Source organism: Balaenoptera ricei, chromosome 1, assembly GCF_028023285.1.
Source record: "Balaenoptera ricei isolate mBalRic1 chromosome 1, mBalRic1.hap2, whole genome shotgun sequence".
In the NCBI taxonomy this organism is placed as follows: Eukaryota; Metazoa; Chordata; class Mammalia; order Artiodactyla; family Balaenopteridae; genus Balaenoptera; species Balaenoptera ricei.
This window is the reverse complement of record NC_082639.1, coordinates 38,844,664-38,857,794: the sequence shown is the minus strand read 5'-3', so window position 1 is coordinate 38,857,794 and position 13,131 is coordinate 38,844,664. Positions and strand designations below refer to the sequence as shown.

General features: G+C 51.5%; 1 protein-coding gene across 2 annotated transcripts; it reads left to right on the top strand.

The window, feature by feature from the left end:
* The first annotated feature begins 993 nt into the window (after positions 1–993).
* On the top strand, positions 994–12,777 carry LOC132365313 (taurochenodeoxycholic 6 alpha-hydroxylase-like). Of its 2 annotated transcripts, none has more exons than XM_059922038.1 (12): positions 994–1,188; positions 4,060–4,201; positions 4,840–4,884; positions 5,361–5,488; positions 6,458–6,582; positions 7,051–7,109; positions 7,579–7,685; positions 7,768–7,958; positions 8,053–8,186; positions 9,083–9,147; positions 9,284–9,360; positions 11,756–12,777. In XM_059922038.1, the coding sequence occupies exons 1-12, from the start codon at positions 994–996 to the stop codon at positions 11,922–11,924; spliced, it is 1,437 nt and encodes a 478-aa protein (XP_059778021.1). In that variant the 3' UTR covers positions 11,925–12,777. The 2 variants fall into 2 exon arrangements, with proteins under 2 accessions (XP_059778021.1, XP_059778014.1); XM_059922031.1 differs by having other exon boundaries at positions 6,955–7,109.
* Positions 12,778–13,131: the final 354 nt, after the last annotated feature.

The following is a 13,131-nucleotide window of genomic DNA, read 5'->3' as shown; positions in this document are numbered from 1 at the left end:
GGACCCAGCTGCACAAGGACAGCGACTGTATCTGTTTATCTGTGACTGTATCTCCAGCTTCTAGTAAAGTGTCTGGTACGAGGTAGAGCCTCCATAAACATTTGCTGAGAGATGAAGGCATGATCGTACAGAGAGAAAGAATGGGAGATGCAGAAAAACACAGATTAAGTCAATAATTAATAAATAGCAAGGTGAAAACAATGACTCTGAAAGGAATCTTGCTTTAAGAATCTTTAAGCCTCAAAAGGTGACTAAAGCAAGAGATCTGAATAAAATTTATTTAAATATTAAGTACATAATCCTAAACCTTTTTTAAAACTAAGACTATCATATTTCAGTAGTAGCCATCTTTTACTACATTTCAAATTTGTATTCTCTCATTTCTTAAGAAGGAAGGCAGGGGTATTGACACAGACATATCACTGCAAACTTAAGAAAATATTAAGCATCCATACCCTCAGTGTTCATTAACTTACTGGTTAGTTTAAAAAAAAGCGGGGGAGATGGAATTTTCAGTTGCATTGGACAAATGAAAATGATTCATGTGGTCATGCAGGGTAGTCCACGGCTAGATGATACTACAGACTTAAACTCTGGTTCTGTACAATATCACAGTGTTAAACAAGATATCACAGTGATGCGTTATTCAAGGAAGTTTTAAAAAACATTCATTTTTCTGTTTTATTTCCATTTGTATAAGTCTTTAAAAATGTAAGCACGTGATAGTTTGCAGGATCCTGCTACAACCCAAACTCCCATTTCTATTTATAAATATTATCTTCTCTTTATATTACTTACATTTTGTAACAAAAGAGATATTGGTTTAAATTAAAAACAAACAAACAAAAATCAACTCTGGAGGCCCAAGTCTAACCTCTGCCCTCACCTTCACCCTCCCCCAGGTGGGCGGGGCAAGCCTCCCTGACCAGGCTGGGTGCTCAGGGGAGGTCAGCCACCTTCAGGGACAGTCAGCAATCCAGGAGCCACTGCACCATGAGTGTCTCTGTGCTGAGCCCCACCAGAGCCCTGGGCGGTGTCTCTGGGCTCCTGCAGGTGGTCTCCCTGCTGGGCCTGGTTCTGCTTCTGTTCAAGGCAGCACAGCTCTACCTGCACAGACAGTGGCTGCTCCAAGCCCTCCAGCAGTTCCCGTCTCCTCCTTCCCACTGGCTCTATGGGCACATGCAGGAGGTAGGATGGAGTGGGACGGGGGAGTGGGAGGGCAGGGAGGGCCGGGGCTCTCAGACCATGGTCCTGGTCAGCAAGCCCATGGGACAAAGCCTTGCTGTGGGACGAGTACGTGGCCTCACCAAAGGACCCAGCTTACCTCTCAGGTCTTGGCTCCTCATCCCAGTCCAGGGAGCTCCCTCCCTCCCAGGACCCTGTGCTGGTGTCCTCGGGTCTGTCAGATGCTCCTTCCTTAGTTGGATCTGCAGGCTGTCCTAGCAGCCCTGCACTTTGAGGACAGTGGCTGTTCCTTCCTGAGTCTGCCCCGCCTCCAGGCTGAGCAGCTTCAGCTGTTCTCATAGAACAGGCTTCTAGATGCTTCCCTGCCCCATCCCTCAATCCCATCCTCTCTGCCTGGCCCTGAGCTTGCCTGGGAGCACAGACATCAGTCTGATGGATGCAGCCCTGTGGGCTCACTGTCCGTGGAGATGACAGACAGGAATCTAGGAAGGTGTCAGGTGACAGGAAAAGAGACCCACCTGCTGGGTGGGGGGTTACGTCAGCTGTAGGGACAAAGTGGCTCGGTTTGTTAAGAATGAGGAATTTTCCAGTCTCCTGATTTCAGTGCTTAAACACTGACAAGTTGCTGGCACCCATGAGCGAGGTTCCCAGGATGGTGCCAGGTAAGGAGAACTGGCGTTTGAGTTGCACCATCCACAGGGTGACGTCGCCCGCCTGATGTCCTCCCTCACTGGACTATGAGCTCTTGGGACCGAGCGTGACATCCCCCTCACCGCCAGCGCCCTGCACAGAGCCTGCGCGGAGGGATGTCAGCCCAATGTGTGGAGGGACAGGAAGGAGGGACGGAGCAGCTCGCAGGCTGGGGAGGGGCAGCACCGGCCCACCCAGCCCTGGCAGCGCTAGCCTGGGCGGCGGGGGGCTCAGAGCAAAGTCAGGGGCCACGTGGAGAGGGGCTCATCAAGGGTTTGTGGACTGAACAAACGTTGGGAGAAAATCAGGGGTTGCAGAGAGCTGAGGCCTCCCTTTCTCTGCAGCGTGATTAGAGTAGAGTGGAGCCAAAGACGGGAACCGGAAACAGCCCGAGCCCCACGTGGGCTGGCCCAGTACCTCTCTCCCCTCTCCTTCCTAACCTCCTGCACCCCAGGTTACTCAGCGTCCTCCCCGCCTGCCTGGGCATTCTGGCCTCTGGGACTCTGCTCCCATGTGCCCTCTACCTGGAATGATCTTGGCCCTCATATGCCTGTCTACCAAGGCCCAACCCCAAGCCACCTCCTCCAAGATGTCTTTCTGGGTCTCCCAGGAGCGGAGGGGACAACACTTTTTCCCTCGGCTGTCCTTCTCATAAGGCAGTGCTAACCGGATTCAGCTAGTTTTGTCTGCAGTGTCATAGTTGTGAGCTCCTTCTGGGAGAGCCCGTCTCTGGTTCATCTTTGTAACCCGAGAGCGTCTTGGTAAATGGTGACTCGATGAATGAGCACATGCATGACGAAGAGCTTTCTAACGTCCAGGTCTGAGTTAGGGTCCTTCCCCAAGGCTTCCCCAGAGGTTTGGTCTTCCTTCCATCACACATTCATGAGGCCCTATGGTTGTCATGTCCTCAATCTCGCTGTCTCTTCCTGGAGGCTCCAAACAGACAAGCATCTACAGCCGCATCCTAATTCAGTGCCTTAAACCAGTGCCTGGCACATAGTAAATGCTCAGTAAATACGTGCTCAGTGAAGGAACCCGTCCTCCAGTAGGCAAGTTGCCTCAGAGCTGGTGAGTCCTGATGGTAGAAGGATGCAGGCAGAGATTAGATACTAAAGTGGCGGAGGGTTGCTTTGAGTTACACAGAAGCCATTGAATTAAAGACGAGGTGACTGCATGGAACATGCCTAGGACCAAATGTTGACGAGAAATCCAGAGGTGACAAAACGAAGCTGGATCTCCAAGGTTAAGGAGAGGCGGTTGCTCTGTGGCAAAGAGGAGGGGCACACCAGGTAGAGGAAAGAACCTGGGCAGAGGCCTAGAAGTGTGAGCAGGTGGGGCCCGTGCAAGGACCATTGGCAGCAGCATCTTTGGAGGCAGAGCAATGGGTCCTGTGGACTCGCCAGCCGGGCAGGAGGCAAGAATAGAGAAGGTAAAGCCAGAAAGCAAGGGCCTTTGTGGTCCACACTGAGGAGTTTCAAGAGATTCCTCTAGGCGGTGGAAAGTGCACACAAGTTTCTGGACACTGGTAAATGAAAATTAGATAAAATAATCCACATATCAAAACCTTAGTTCAATACCATTTTCATATATACATCCAGAATCTGTGTACACACTCAATTTGTAAAATAATATGATACACACACAATTTAGTATATAATTTTTCTCACTTGTCCATATACATCCGACACTTTCAAATTAACAAACATTTATATGTATGCTGGGATACTATTGAAAATATATAACAACCAGTATGGCAAAATGAAATTAATATATAAATTTAATTTTTTTAATATAATCTATTTTATTCTCTAAATAAACAAAATTATATGACAAAACTACTTACCAAGTGATACGAATTAGCATAAATTGCTCATGCAAATATTGCACGAATGACTTCAAAAGTTTTGTACACCAGGGAGTCAATCCCTGATGGAAGTTTCTGTAGGCAGTTTGTAGTGGTGGCCCATAAATCTACCCGACAAGGGGACAGAATCTGGTCTTAGGACAAAGCTGGACAGCCAGCAAGGTCTGGACCAGAGCCCAGGTCATAAGAAATAGTTCCAAATTCCTAGTTCTGCTGATCGATCAAGAACGATCTCCCTGTACCCATCCTGCCCTTCATCCCCACTCCAGCACTGGAACACAGAGAAGGGTTTTATTGATTTACCTTTCCCTTGGTGACAGTTCCAAGAGGAGACCGAGCTGCGACCCCTACTGAAAAGGGTAGAGAAATACCCAAGTGCCTGTGCTCGCTGGCTGTGGGGGACGAAAGCCCTGGTGTTGATCTATGACCCTGACTACATGAAGGTGGTCCTGGGGAGATCAGGTGAGAGGGAAACCCACATCCCAGCGGGAGAAAATCTTCCCCTTGGGTACATGCCCCTGGATCTGTGAAATTCCAGAAGAAACTGGCACTTCAGCCATCAACACCTGACTCTCCACCAGCCATCCTTGCAGCCCACAAGCCAGACTAAGGCCAACATTATTCACTTATAGTGAATGCTTAAACACCTGGGTGGGGCTGACTTCTCTTTTCTGTCTTACTTTCTTTCTTGTTTTAACCCAATTGAGATGATCCCAGGTCTGGAAGACAATTCCCTGTCCACACTGATTTAGGTTTGGCACCTCTCACTGTTGCCTGTCCTGGGTCATGAAATGGCCAAACCACCACAAACTGTAGGAAAACCACAGGCTTCTGTCTTACTCTGTGGCACTGAGCAGAGCCTATCTTTCTTGCTGATTCACCATCTTAGTCCTGTGGGTGTTCTGCTGCTGGGACACTGAGTCTGCCTTCCTGGGCCCACAGTGACCATCAGGACAGAGAGAGTCAGGGATGGGAAGCGAGAGGGAGGTGGCTTGAGACAGACTGCCAGCTGGCAAGCATCAGGAATGGAAGGTACCACAGCTGCTCTGGGGGCTGCCTGTCTTGTTTGGTGCCCTCCACTTTCCTTCCTTACCTTTCAGACCCAAAGTCTCATGATTCCTACAGATTGCTGATTCCCTGGATTGGTAAGTACATTTAAATACAACTGCAGTCCACCCACCAGTTAGGTTTACCAAGAGCTACCTCTTTGGTTAATGGAGAACAACAGGTGCCAGGCACCCTGTCACCACCCTCATCTCTCAGTCAAGCCTCATTTCTCCCCTTCCAGTAAAACTCTCACCCTTTGTAATGGTGCTGACAGCCCTCCTGAAGCTCAGCCTCTTCTTCATCACTTCTCAGTCCTCTGCGATATTCTCAGCCTGATTATTCATTCTTCTATCACCTGCACCCCTACTCTTTTTCAGCCTCTGTCTCACAGCTGTCATAATCACATCCTATGGACCAGCCATTTTGGAAATTCACATTCCTGAACTGTACTGGCCTTTCCTACCTTTGCGCATGATGTGTCTTTTTCTGACACCCTTGGTTCCTCCCAAGTTGTGCCCAGTCATCCCTCTGGTCCAGTCTCTCCGGCCCACACACACACCCATCTGTGGCCCAGGGAATGGTTTGCTCGTGTTGGAGGGGCAGACGTGGTTCCAGCACCGGCGGATGCTGACCCCAGCCTTCCACTATGACATCCTGAAGCCCTACGTAGGTCTCATGGCCGACTCTGTCCGAGTGATGCTGGTGAGTCCATCCTTTGTCGCCTGGACCCACTCTCATCCAGCACAGCTGACAAAGTCCACTCTCAGACACTTGTGTCCCTAAGGCATCCATCAGACACAGCCTCCAGAATGATGCATTCAGAACGTACTCTGAGACAGTGCTCACCCAAACCGGATGGGACAGAGGGGTACCCCAGCACCAGCTTGTATCCGAGGCAAAGGGAAGCAGGGCCATGGTGTATTCAGGGTCCACTCTCCTCTCATCTCCACATCTTCAACACAAAGGAAAGAGCAAGGGTCATTCCCCTGGACAGCAGTGCAAACTGCCCCTGGCTTCCCTGGACAATGGCAGCTTCAGTGGCAGAGTGGGCATCCCAGGATGTCACTCAGATAGGCACTGGCATGGAGTCCAGGGCCTCTGCATGGAATTGAGCCACTCATGGGAGGAAATGAGGCCAGGTCTACACTCAGAGAGCTGGGTCTTCACAAGCATCACCTCCTATCCGGACTGGGCACCACCTGGTCTCAGCTAACATTGAATGAATAAAATGAATTGAAGTACCTCATGTCCCTTCCTAGGAGCCCCAATAGAGCCCCATAAGCTTTTCCTTGCCTTGAAATATTTGCATACTAGTGTTGGACATCACCTGTCCAGTTCCAGTCTCCGGACACAAAAGACTCCACGTTTGTTTCCTGAGAAACTATGCTTTCTGGCCTCCCACAAGGTGGTTATCATCAAACATTGCTCCTAAAATTTGGAAGTAATACAGAATATTATGAGAGAACATGATTAACTATATAATAAAAGATTCTGAGAAAATAGGCGTCACATTACACGTGTGTGATACAGTCTTAAATTGCTAAAACACATCTGCTTAGAAAGTGAGGAAATCTCATCCAAAGATTTAGAGAGAAGGAGAGAGAGCCTGGCCTTGTCAGCACAGGCCTTCTGGGGGAGCAGAGCAGGGTCAATGTCCCCCTCCCACCACAGGACAAGTGGGAGGAGCTCGTCAGCCTGGACTCACATCTGGAGGTCCTTGGACACGTCTCCTTGATGGCCCTGGACACCATCATGAAGTGCGCCTTCAGCCACCAGGGAAGCATCCAGACAGACAGGTCAGTGACAACCTTTCAATGGCAGGATCCTTGTTCTCACCAGCTGGGGAGGACTTACCTGAGAGGCAGTTAGGGCAGCGCGGATGCTTATCAGCACAGAAAGCAACATTCTGCACAGAGCCATGGGCCAGAGCCAAATCCCACCCAGACCAACCTTGACTCAGTCACAGGCCCTGATTCCTGCACAGGGAGAAGCCTGGCTGCTCAGGCCACTTGGAAAGGACAGAGGGTCTCCCAGGCTGTAAGGCAGAAATGACAAAGCCTCAGTGCTGCCTGTCCCCGCTGACTGAGGAATCCCCACCCGGAGCCCCACTCCATCTCCAGGTCAGAGGCTCCCTCCACTCCAGTCTCCTCTGCATCCTCTCCCTTCAGGAACATCCAGTCCTACATCCAGGCCATCAAGGACCTCAGCAATCTGAGTTTTTCCCGGGTGAGGAATCTCTTCTACCAGAACGACTTCATCTACAGGCTGACCCCTGAAGGCCGCTGGAGCCACCGGGCCTGCCAGCTCACCCATCAACACACAGGTTCTTCTGATTCTTCTGGGCTGCTCCTGCCCACCCACCCCCATCATGCACATGTAAAAGGGCCTGGCCTTGACCCCTCAGGCAGAGCCCAGACTCCTGCTTCCCTTTCAGGAGCTGGCACACACCCACGCTGGGTACTTCCCTGGTGCAGGGGTTGGGAACCGAGACGTCAGGGTGTCAGGTGAGGTGCAGGGAGATACAGGTGTCACCACGTTGGTGACGGTGGAATGAGACCCCCTCCCAGCAGCATTCAGGCAGAGCCTCCATGGGCTGTGTTATTGACGGGATTCCCGACCTGGATCAGACGATGCTGGAGCTCTCTGCCCTGACATGTGCACCCATTCCCACCCTCGTCCTCATCCACCTGGTACCCAGATTGGGCCTGAGGGGCAGATAGGGGTACGGTGGGTGGTGCATCTGAGCCCCCAGGAGCCCTCAGCTCTGTTTGGGAACCACTGTTCTGGGACAGATGCAGTGATCAAGCTGAGGAAAGCTCACCTGCAGAAGGAGGGAGAGCTGGAGAAGGTGAGGAGCAAGAGGCACTTGGATTTCCTGGACATCCTCCTCTTTGCCAGAGTGAGTGTGGGCAGGAGAGGTCTAAGGCTTTGCCCAGAAGCACAGAGGAAGGGCAAACCCTGCACTCTCCCCGCCTCCGCAGATGGAGAATGGGAGCAGCTTGTCTGACGTGGACCTCCGTGCCGAAGTGGATACGTTCATGTTTGAGGGTCACGACACAACAGCCACTGGCATCTCCTGGACCCTCTATGCTCTGGCCTCCCACCCTGAGCATCAGCAGAGGTGCCGGGAAGAGATCCAGAGTCTCCTGGGGGATGGCGCCTCCATCACCTGGTGAGTGCCCAACAGATGGGAGAACCTTGCCCCTCAGCTAGTGGAGAACCCCTGATTGTCTGGCTCTGCCGCTCTCAAATGGGCTTCCTTTCAGGGACCACCTGGAACAGATGCCCTACACCACCATGTGCATCAAGGAGGCACTACGACTCTATCCACCAGTGCCGTTCATTTTCAGAGATCTGAGCAAGCCCATCACCTTCCCTGATGGACGCTCCTTACCTGCAGGTATGAGCTTCGCCACACCCACTAACCTAAGCACTCTGCAAGACCACACGGGAGATCAGAAATACACATGTGCTTTCCCAGTTCTGGGATGCTCTGACTCGTTTCCACCTTAAGATAATTAAGATTTGCTCTGTAGTTTGGACAAGTTTTGTAAAATGCTTGACATAGAACTTGAACACAGCAAAAGCTCAGTAAACAAATGCTAGCCCCTGAAGGTGGTCTTGTAATAGAGCCCGAAAATTCTAATTCCTTGAGACATCAAGGCTTAAGAGAGAAGCAGGTGGAGACGTGGTTCTTTCCATAAGGGGTCTATGTAAATGAGGGAGCTCAGAGAATCCACTGTCATGGGTCAGATGGTCCAGTCTCTGGGGAGCCCTCAGGTGGACGGCAGAGAGCAGCTGATGCTCAGGTGTGAGAGCCCTGCCATTATTAGAGGCCACCCACTGGCTCACCTCCCAGTGGGTCTGAATCCCAGCCCTGCCACCTCCTAACTGTGGGATTATGGTCACGTCCCTTAATCTCTCAGAAGCTTAGGTGAGTCATCTGCACATGGGGATATGAGTGCCTTCCTTGAGGCCTGCCATGAGGATTAAATGAGTTAATGCACATTCCCCGAGAGCTCATGATGGCCCTTGATAAATGAGAGTTGTCACTTGAGTTGCTCCTAAATGTAAGCCTCCAATTCTTTTCCTTCTCAGTCCTGGGCCATGGTTACCTACTCCTAATCTGTGCTCCTGTGCTTCATCGCCTCCAGCCCACCTCTCTTGCAATAGCATCATTTCATTCAGAGTGATGGAGGGTAGCTCTCATGGTGGCTCCCAGACCTTTTGTGCCGGCACATTGCCCCTGTTGCCACGGGTACCATCAGTCTTCCTTCTCTCCTCCCTGCCTCACAGGAATCCCGCTCTCCCTCTCCTTTTATGGGCTTCACCACAATCCGAAGCTGTGGCCGAACCCAGAGGTATGATGGAGGAGGGGATGGGATGCTCTCTCCAGACCAGCGCCTCCCCTGCTCCCCCTCGGGGATTCTTGTCCCCTGGTGGATTGGTGCAAGGAGTTTGACCTCACCTGCCCTGGCCCTGGTGCTCTCTCTGCAGGTGTTTGACCCATCCCGGTTTGCACCGGGTTCTTCTCAACACAGCCATGCTTTCCTGCCCTTCTCAGGAGGATCCAGGTGAGGCCTTCTGTACCTGGGGCATCTGGGTGTCATGGTGCTACCTGATGTGTGTGACTGTCTACATTCATGTGTGGTGTATGCAGTTATGTCCCTGTATGTTGGCGTTTTGGGAAGGAGGCGTGTGTCCCCATATACATGAAGGCCTTCAGGGCACGCCACAGAGACCTTGACCTCCTGACTTCCGCAATGACCAGCCACACTTCCATGGTCATGGCCACTCCAAAGTATTCCAGGCTTTTCCTCACTTTAGGAGTATGACTTTTCAGCATTAGAATTTTCCATGAAAGGTAAACTTCAGATGTTTGCTTTCCACAATTATTAGTCATCTTTAAAGATGGTTTTCTCTCTTCACACATTCCTAGTCCAGCCCACTGCCTTTTCTACTTAATTCACCAATCCACCTCTCACTGTATCAGCAGTCGTGTTTGCATGGATTTAGATTTCCAGCTGCTTTTCTTGTCCTGAGGCTTCAAATCATGTATGTGATCACTTACAGTTGCCGTTTGAAGAAAGTTACATAGCCATGTGTGTCTTCTCTATTTCTGTAGTCAAACCCAACAGTTGTGACTGCATATTCATATAAACATGACACCTTTTCTGGTTGCCAAAATTCTATATATGTAGCGGGGACTATATACCATAGTCCCAGAATCTACAGAGTCTAACTTTGGCAGAAAAGGATGAAATTGAAGGCAATCAAGTGCTTTTGAGAGAAAACTCACTATTTTGTGTTTGACACATGCATTTGAGAAGTTCCTGCCGTGTAAAATATAAAGCACACATGAAATAGCTGTTAAGCTGGATGATACACTCCAAAATGACTGCTGTGAAAATCTTCAACGGCTACATATCCCCCCTGAAATAGTAACTTCCATAACTTTGGAACTACTTAGTAATCCAAGTTTTTTCTGAGTCTATAATTCTGTGAAATTTTCAGTTGGTGAATCAACCTTCACAGAACAGGCTTGACGCAACACGCTCCCAGAATTTGCTCTAGGATTTGGTCTGTGCCAGGGTCCTGTTCTTCCTTGTAGACATTGGCTGCAGGTCATGCGGCTGCCACTAGAGGACAGGGGGTACCTGGCAACTCAATTCCTAGGTCAGAATTAATATTTAATTTTACTCCAGCCCTTTTTTTTCTATTCAATTAACTTTGTTCAAATAGAAAGCTATTTATTAAGCCGGCCTCTGTGTGCCAAGTCATATATTACAAGATGGGAACACAGAGACAAAAGGAACTTTCCTTGCTCCAAGAGTTCACAGTCAAGAAACAACTACAGCTATTCAAGACAGACATGTGACGTTTCCATAGTTTAGTGGTCAGTACGTTTGCCTTACAAGACAGACATCATGCATTCATCCACTCTTTCACTCATTCATTCATTCACTGGGCAGATTGTGGAATGTTCCATGTTTCTGGCACGGTCCTGGTCACGGGACGGTGGTGTGTCCTTGAGTTAACACTAAAGCTGCTTGGGGATGTGGGAGAAAGAGGTGCAGGCGGCAGAGGAGGGAGGTCAGGCGGTCACTAAACTGAGTCTTGAGCAGGTGGCCGGCAGAGGCGGGGGGAGGGGACCTCAACAGGAGCTGAGTGAGGAAGAGGAGCTGGACAGGTGTGAGGTGAGTGAGGAGCAGCCCAGAGAGGGCTGTGACGCCAGCTGCGGCTCTGCGACATGTCCTCCCTGTGATGGAGGGCACAGCAGGCCCCGAGCTGCTGGGGCTTCAGTAGAGAGAGGGGAGGCAAGGAGACTGAAAAGGCCTGTGAGGAGCCCACGGGATGGGAGGAGGGGCCTTGCTGGAGCAGAATGGGAAGGCTCCAGGGCCGGGTTGACTGAGGGGCTGAGGGGAGATAGGAGGCCGGAGCATTAACTGGGAGGCAAGTGGTCCAGCAGGTCGAGGGTCGCTAACCCGTGGCCCCTCCAGGAAGCCTCCCTGTTGCCAACCTCACTTCCTTACACAACTCTGTCCTGTCCTGTCTGGGGACTGGGGCCCCTGCTTGTCTGCCATGGGTGGTGAGGGCCCGAGAGTGTGCCACACCCCCCTGCAGTGCCCTGGCCTGGCCTGAAACCAGAAACTGCCTGTGGACAAGTGAACAAAGTACTAATTCACATTTACTGATTCACGTGACTTGACCCTGCGGCTTAGAGCGCCGACCCTCCCCAACAGGACTTGCTCCTGCTGAGAGCAGAAGTAGAAGTTAGGAGCTAGTCCTGGAGAGAGGTGGGCTTTGTAAAGGTCAGGGGGAGAGGGTGGACCGAGGCTTGGGCGGCATGTTCAGTGTGACCTGTAAGGAAGGGATCGGGGCTGGGACACGTGGAGGAGAGCCCTGAATGCCCTGTGCCCGGCAGGGGTTAGAAGCCTCTGCTCACTTCCTTCTCCCTCCCTGACCCAGGAACTGCATCGGGAAGCAGTTTGCCATGAATGAGATGAAGGTGGCCGTGGCCCTGACCTTGCTTCGCTTTGAGCTGGCACCGGATCCCTCCAGGGTCCCTGTTCCCATTCCAAAAGTTGTGCTGAAGCCCAAGAATGGGATCCACTTGCAGCTCAGGAAGCTCCTGTAATCCTTGTTGGGGACAAGGACGAGCTCTGAGGGCCCCTGCCTACCAACTTTTCTCGCTGTCACTCTCTCCCGTCCTTGCCTCTGTGCCCACTTCCTGCTTCTCTTTGCCCACCTGCCGGCTTACCTCATCTCCTGCCTCCTGCCCATCAAACGTTCTGCCCTCCTCCTCTCACCTTTCTCCAGGCTCCCTATCTGCTTATCTCTCCATCTGTCTCTGACCCACCTGTGTCTCTGACTGTCCACCTAAACCCTGATCGCCTGCCCTCCTCCAGTCTGTCTACTCTCTCCTTGTCTCTTGCACCTTCTGCCTGCCTGTCTGTCCCTGAATTCACTTCCTTTTGCTGCTAAAATAATTGGCCACAGCCTTTTGGACTTCGAACAACACAGAGTTATTCTCTGACAGCTCTGGAGTCAGAAGCCGGAAGTGGGTTTCCCTGGACACAGCCAAGATGTTGGCAGGGTCCCCTGTGCAGGGATCTAGGAGAGGACCCCTCTCTTTGCCTTTTCCCACATCTAGAGCTGCAATCCTTGCATTCCTTGGCTCCTGGGCCCTCCTCCATATTCAAATCCAGCAGCTTCTTCAAATGTTCCCCTGCTTCTGTCTTCACATCTCCTTCTCTTTCATAAGACCTTTGCGATTACACAGGCCCACTCAGATAAAACAGGCTTGCTCTGAGTTCCGGGGATTAGGACACCGACACCCTGGGCAGCCGTTACTGTAGCTGCTAAGTCCTGTGTGACTACCATCGCCTTGGGCCCCCGATCACTCCCGTGTCTTATGGGTCTGCCCATTTGTCACTCACCTGGCTTCCCCTCTTTCCCACTCCCTGGATAAATTCACAATGTCATATGGAGTGTGTGTGTCTTCCCTTGAAAGGAGCTGGATGGAATGGAAGAGAGAGAGAAGGGGAGGGAAGGCAGAGGAGACGAGGAGGGGACATGACCCCTGGTCTGTGGGCCCAGGACCCCAGCAGGACAAGCGTGTCCCAGCGCCCCTGCAGCCTCACACTCTGGGGTCCCTCACACCCCAGAACCCGCCTGTCACCTGAGGCTCCCACGGCAGCTGAGTCAGGAGAAAGGGCTCGTCTCCAAAGGCTCAGAGGGAAGAAGCTCACCCCGGGCACCTGTCGGGGAAGGAGCCTCCCTGCTGTTGTGTGGTAGCTTCCTCGCTACATCCTTAGAGGGGCCCAGCCAGAGCCCATCCTGCC

Excerpts from the sequence above, each read along its gene's own strand:
- LOC132365313 (XM_059922031.1), top strand. The coding sequence starts at position 994 with ATGAGTGTCTCTGTGCTGAGCCCCACCAGAGCCCTGGGCGGTGTCTCT. Across the intron at positions 5,489-6,457 it reads ACTCTGTCCGAGTGATGCTG|GACAAGTGGGAGGAGCTCGT; the intron begins GTGAGTCCATCC and ends CTCCCACCACAG. Across the intron at positions 9,361-11,755 it reads CCCTTCTCAGGAGGATCCAG|GAACTGCATCGGGAAGCAGT; the intron begins GTGAGGCCTTCT and ends TCCCTGACCCAG.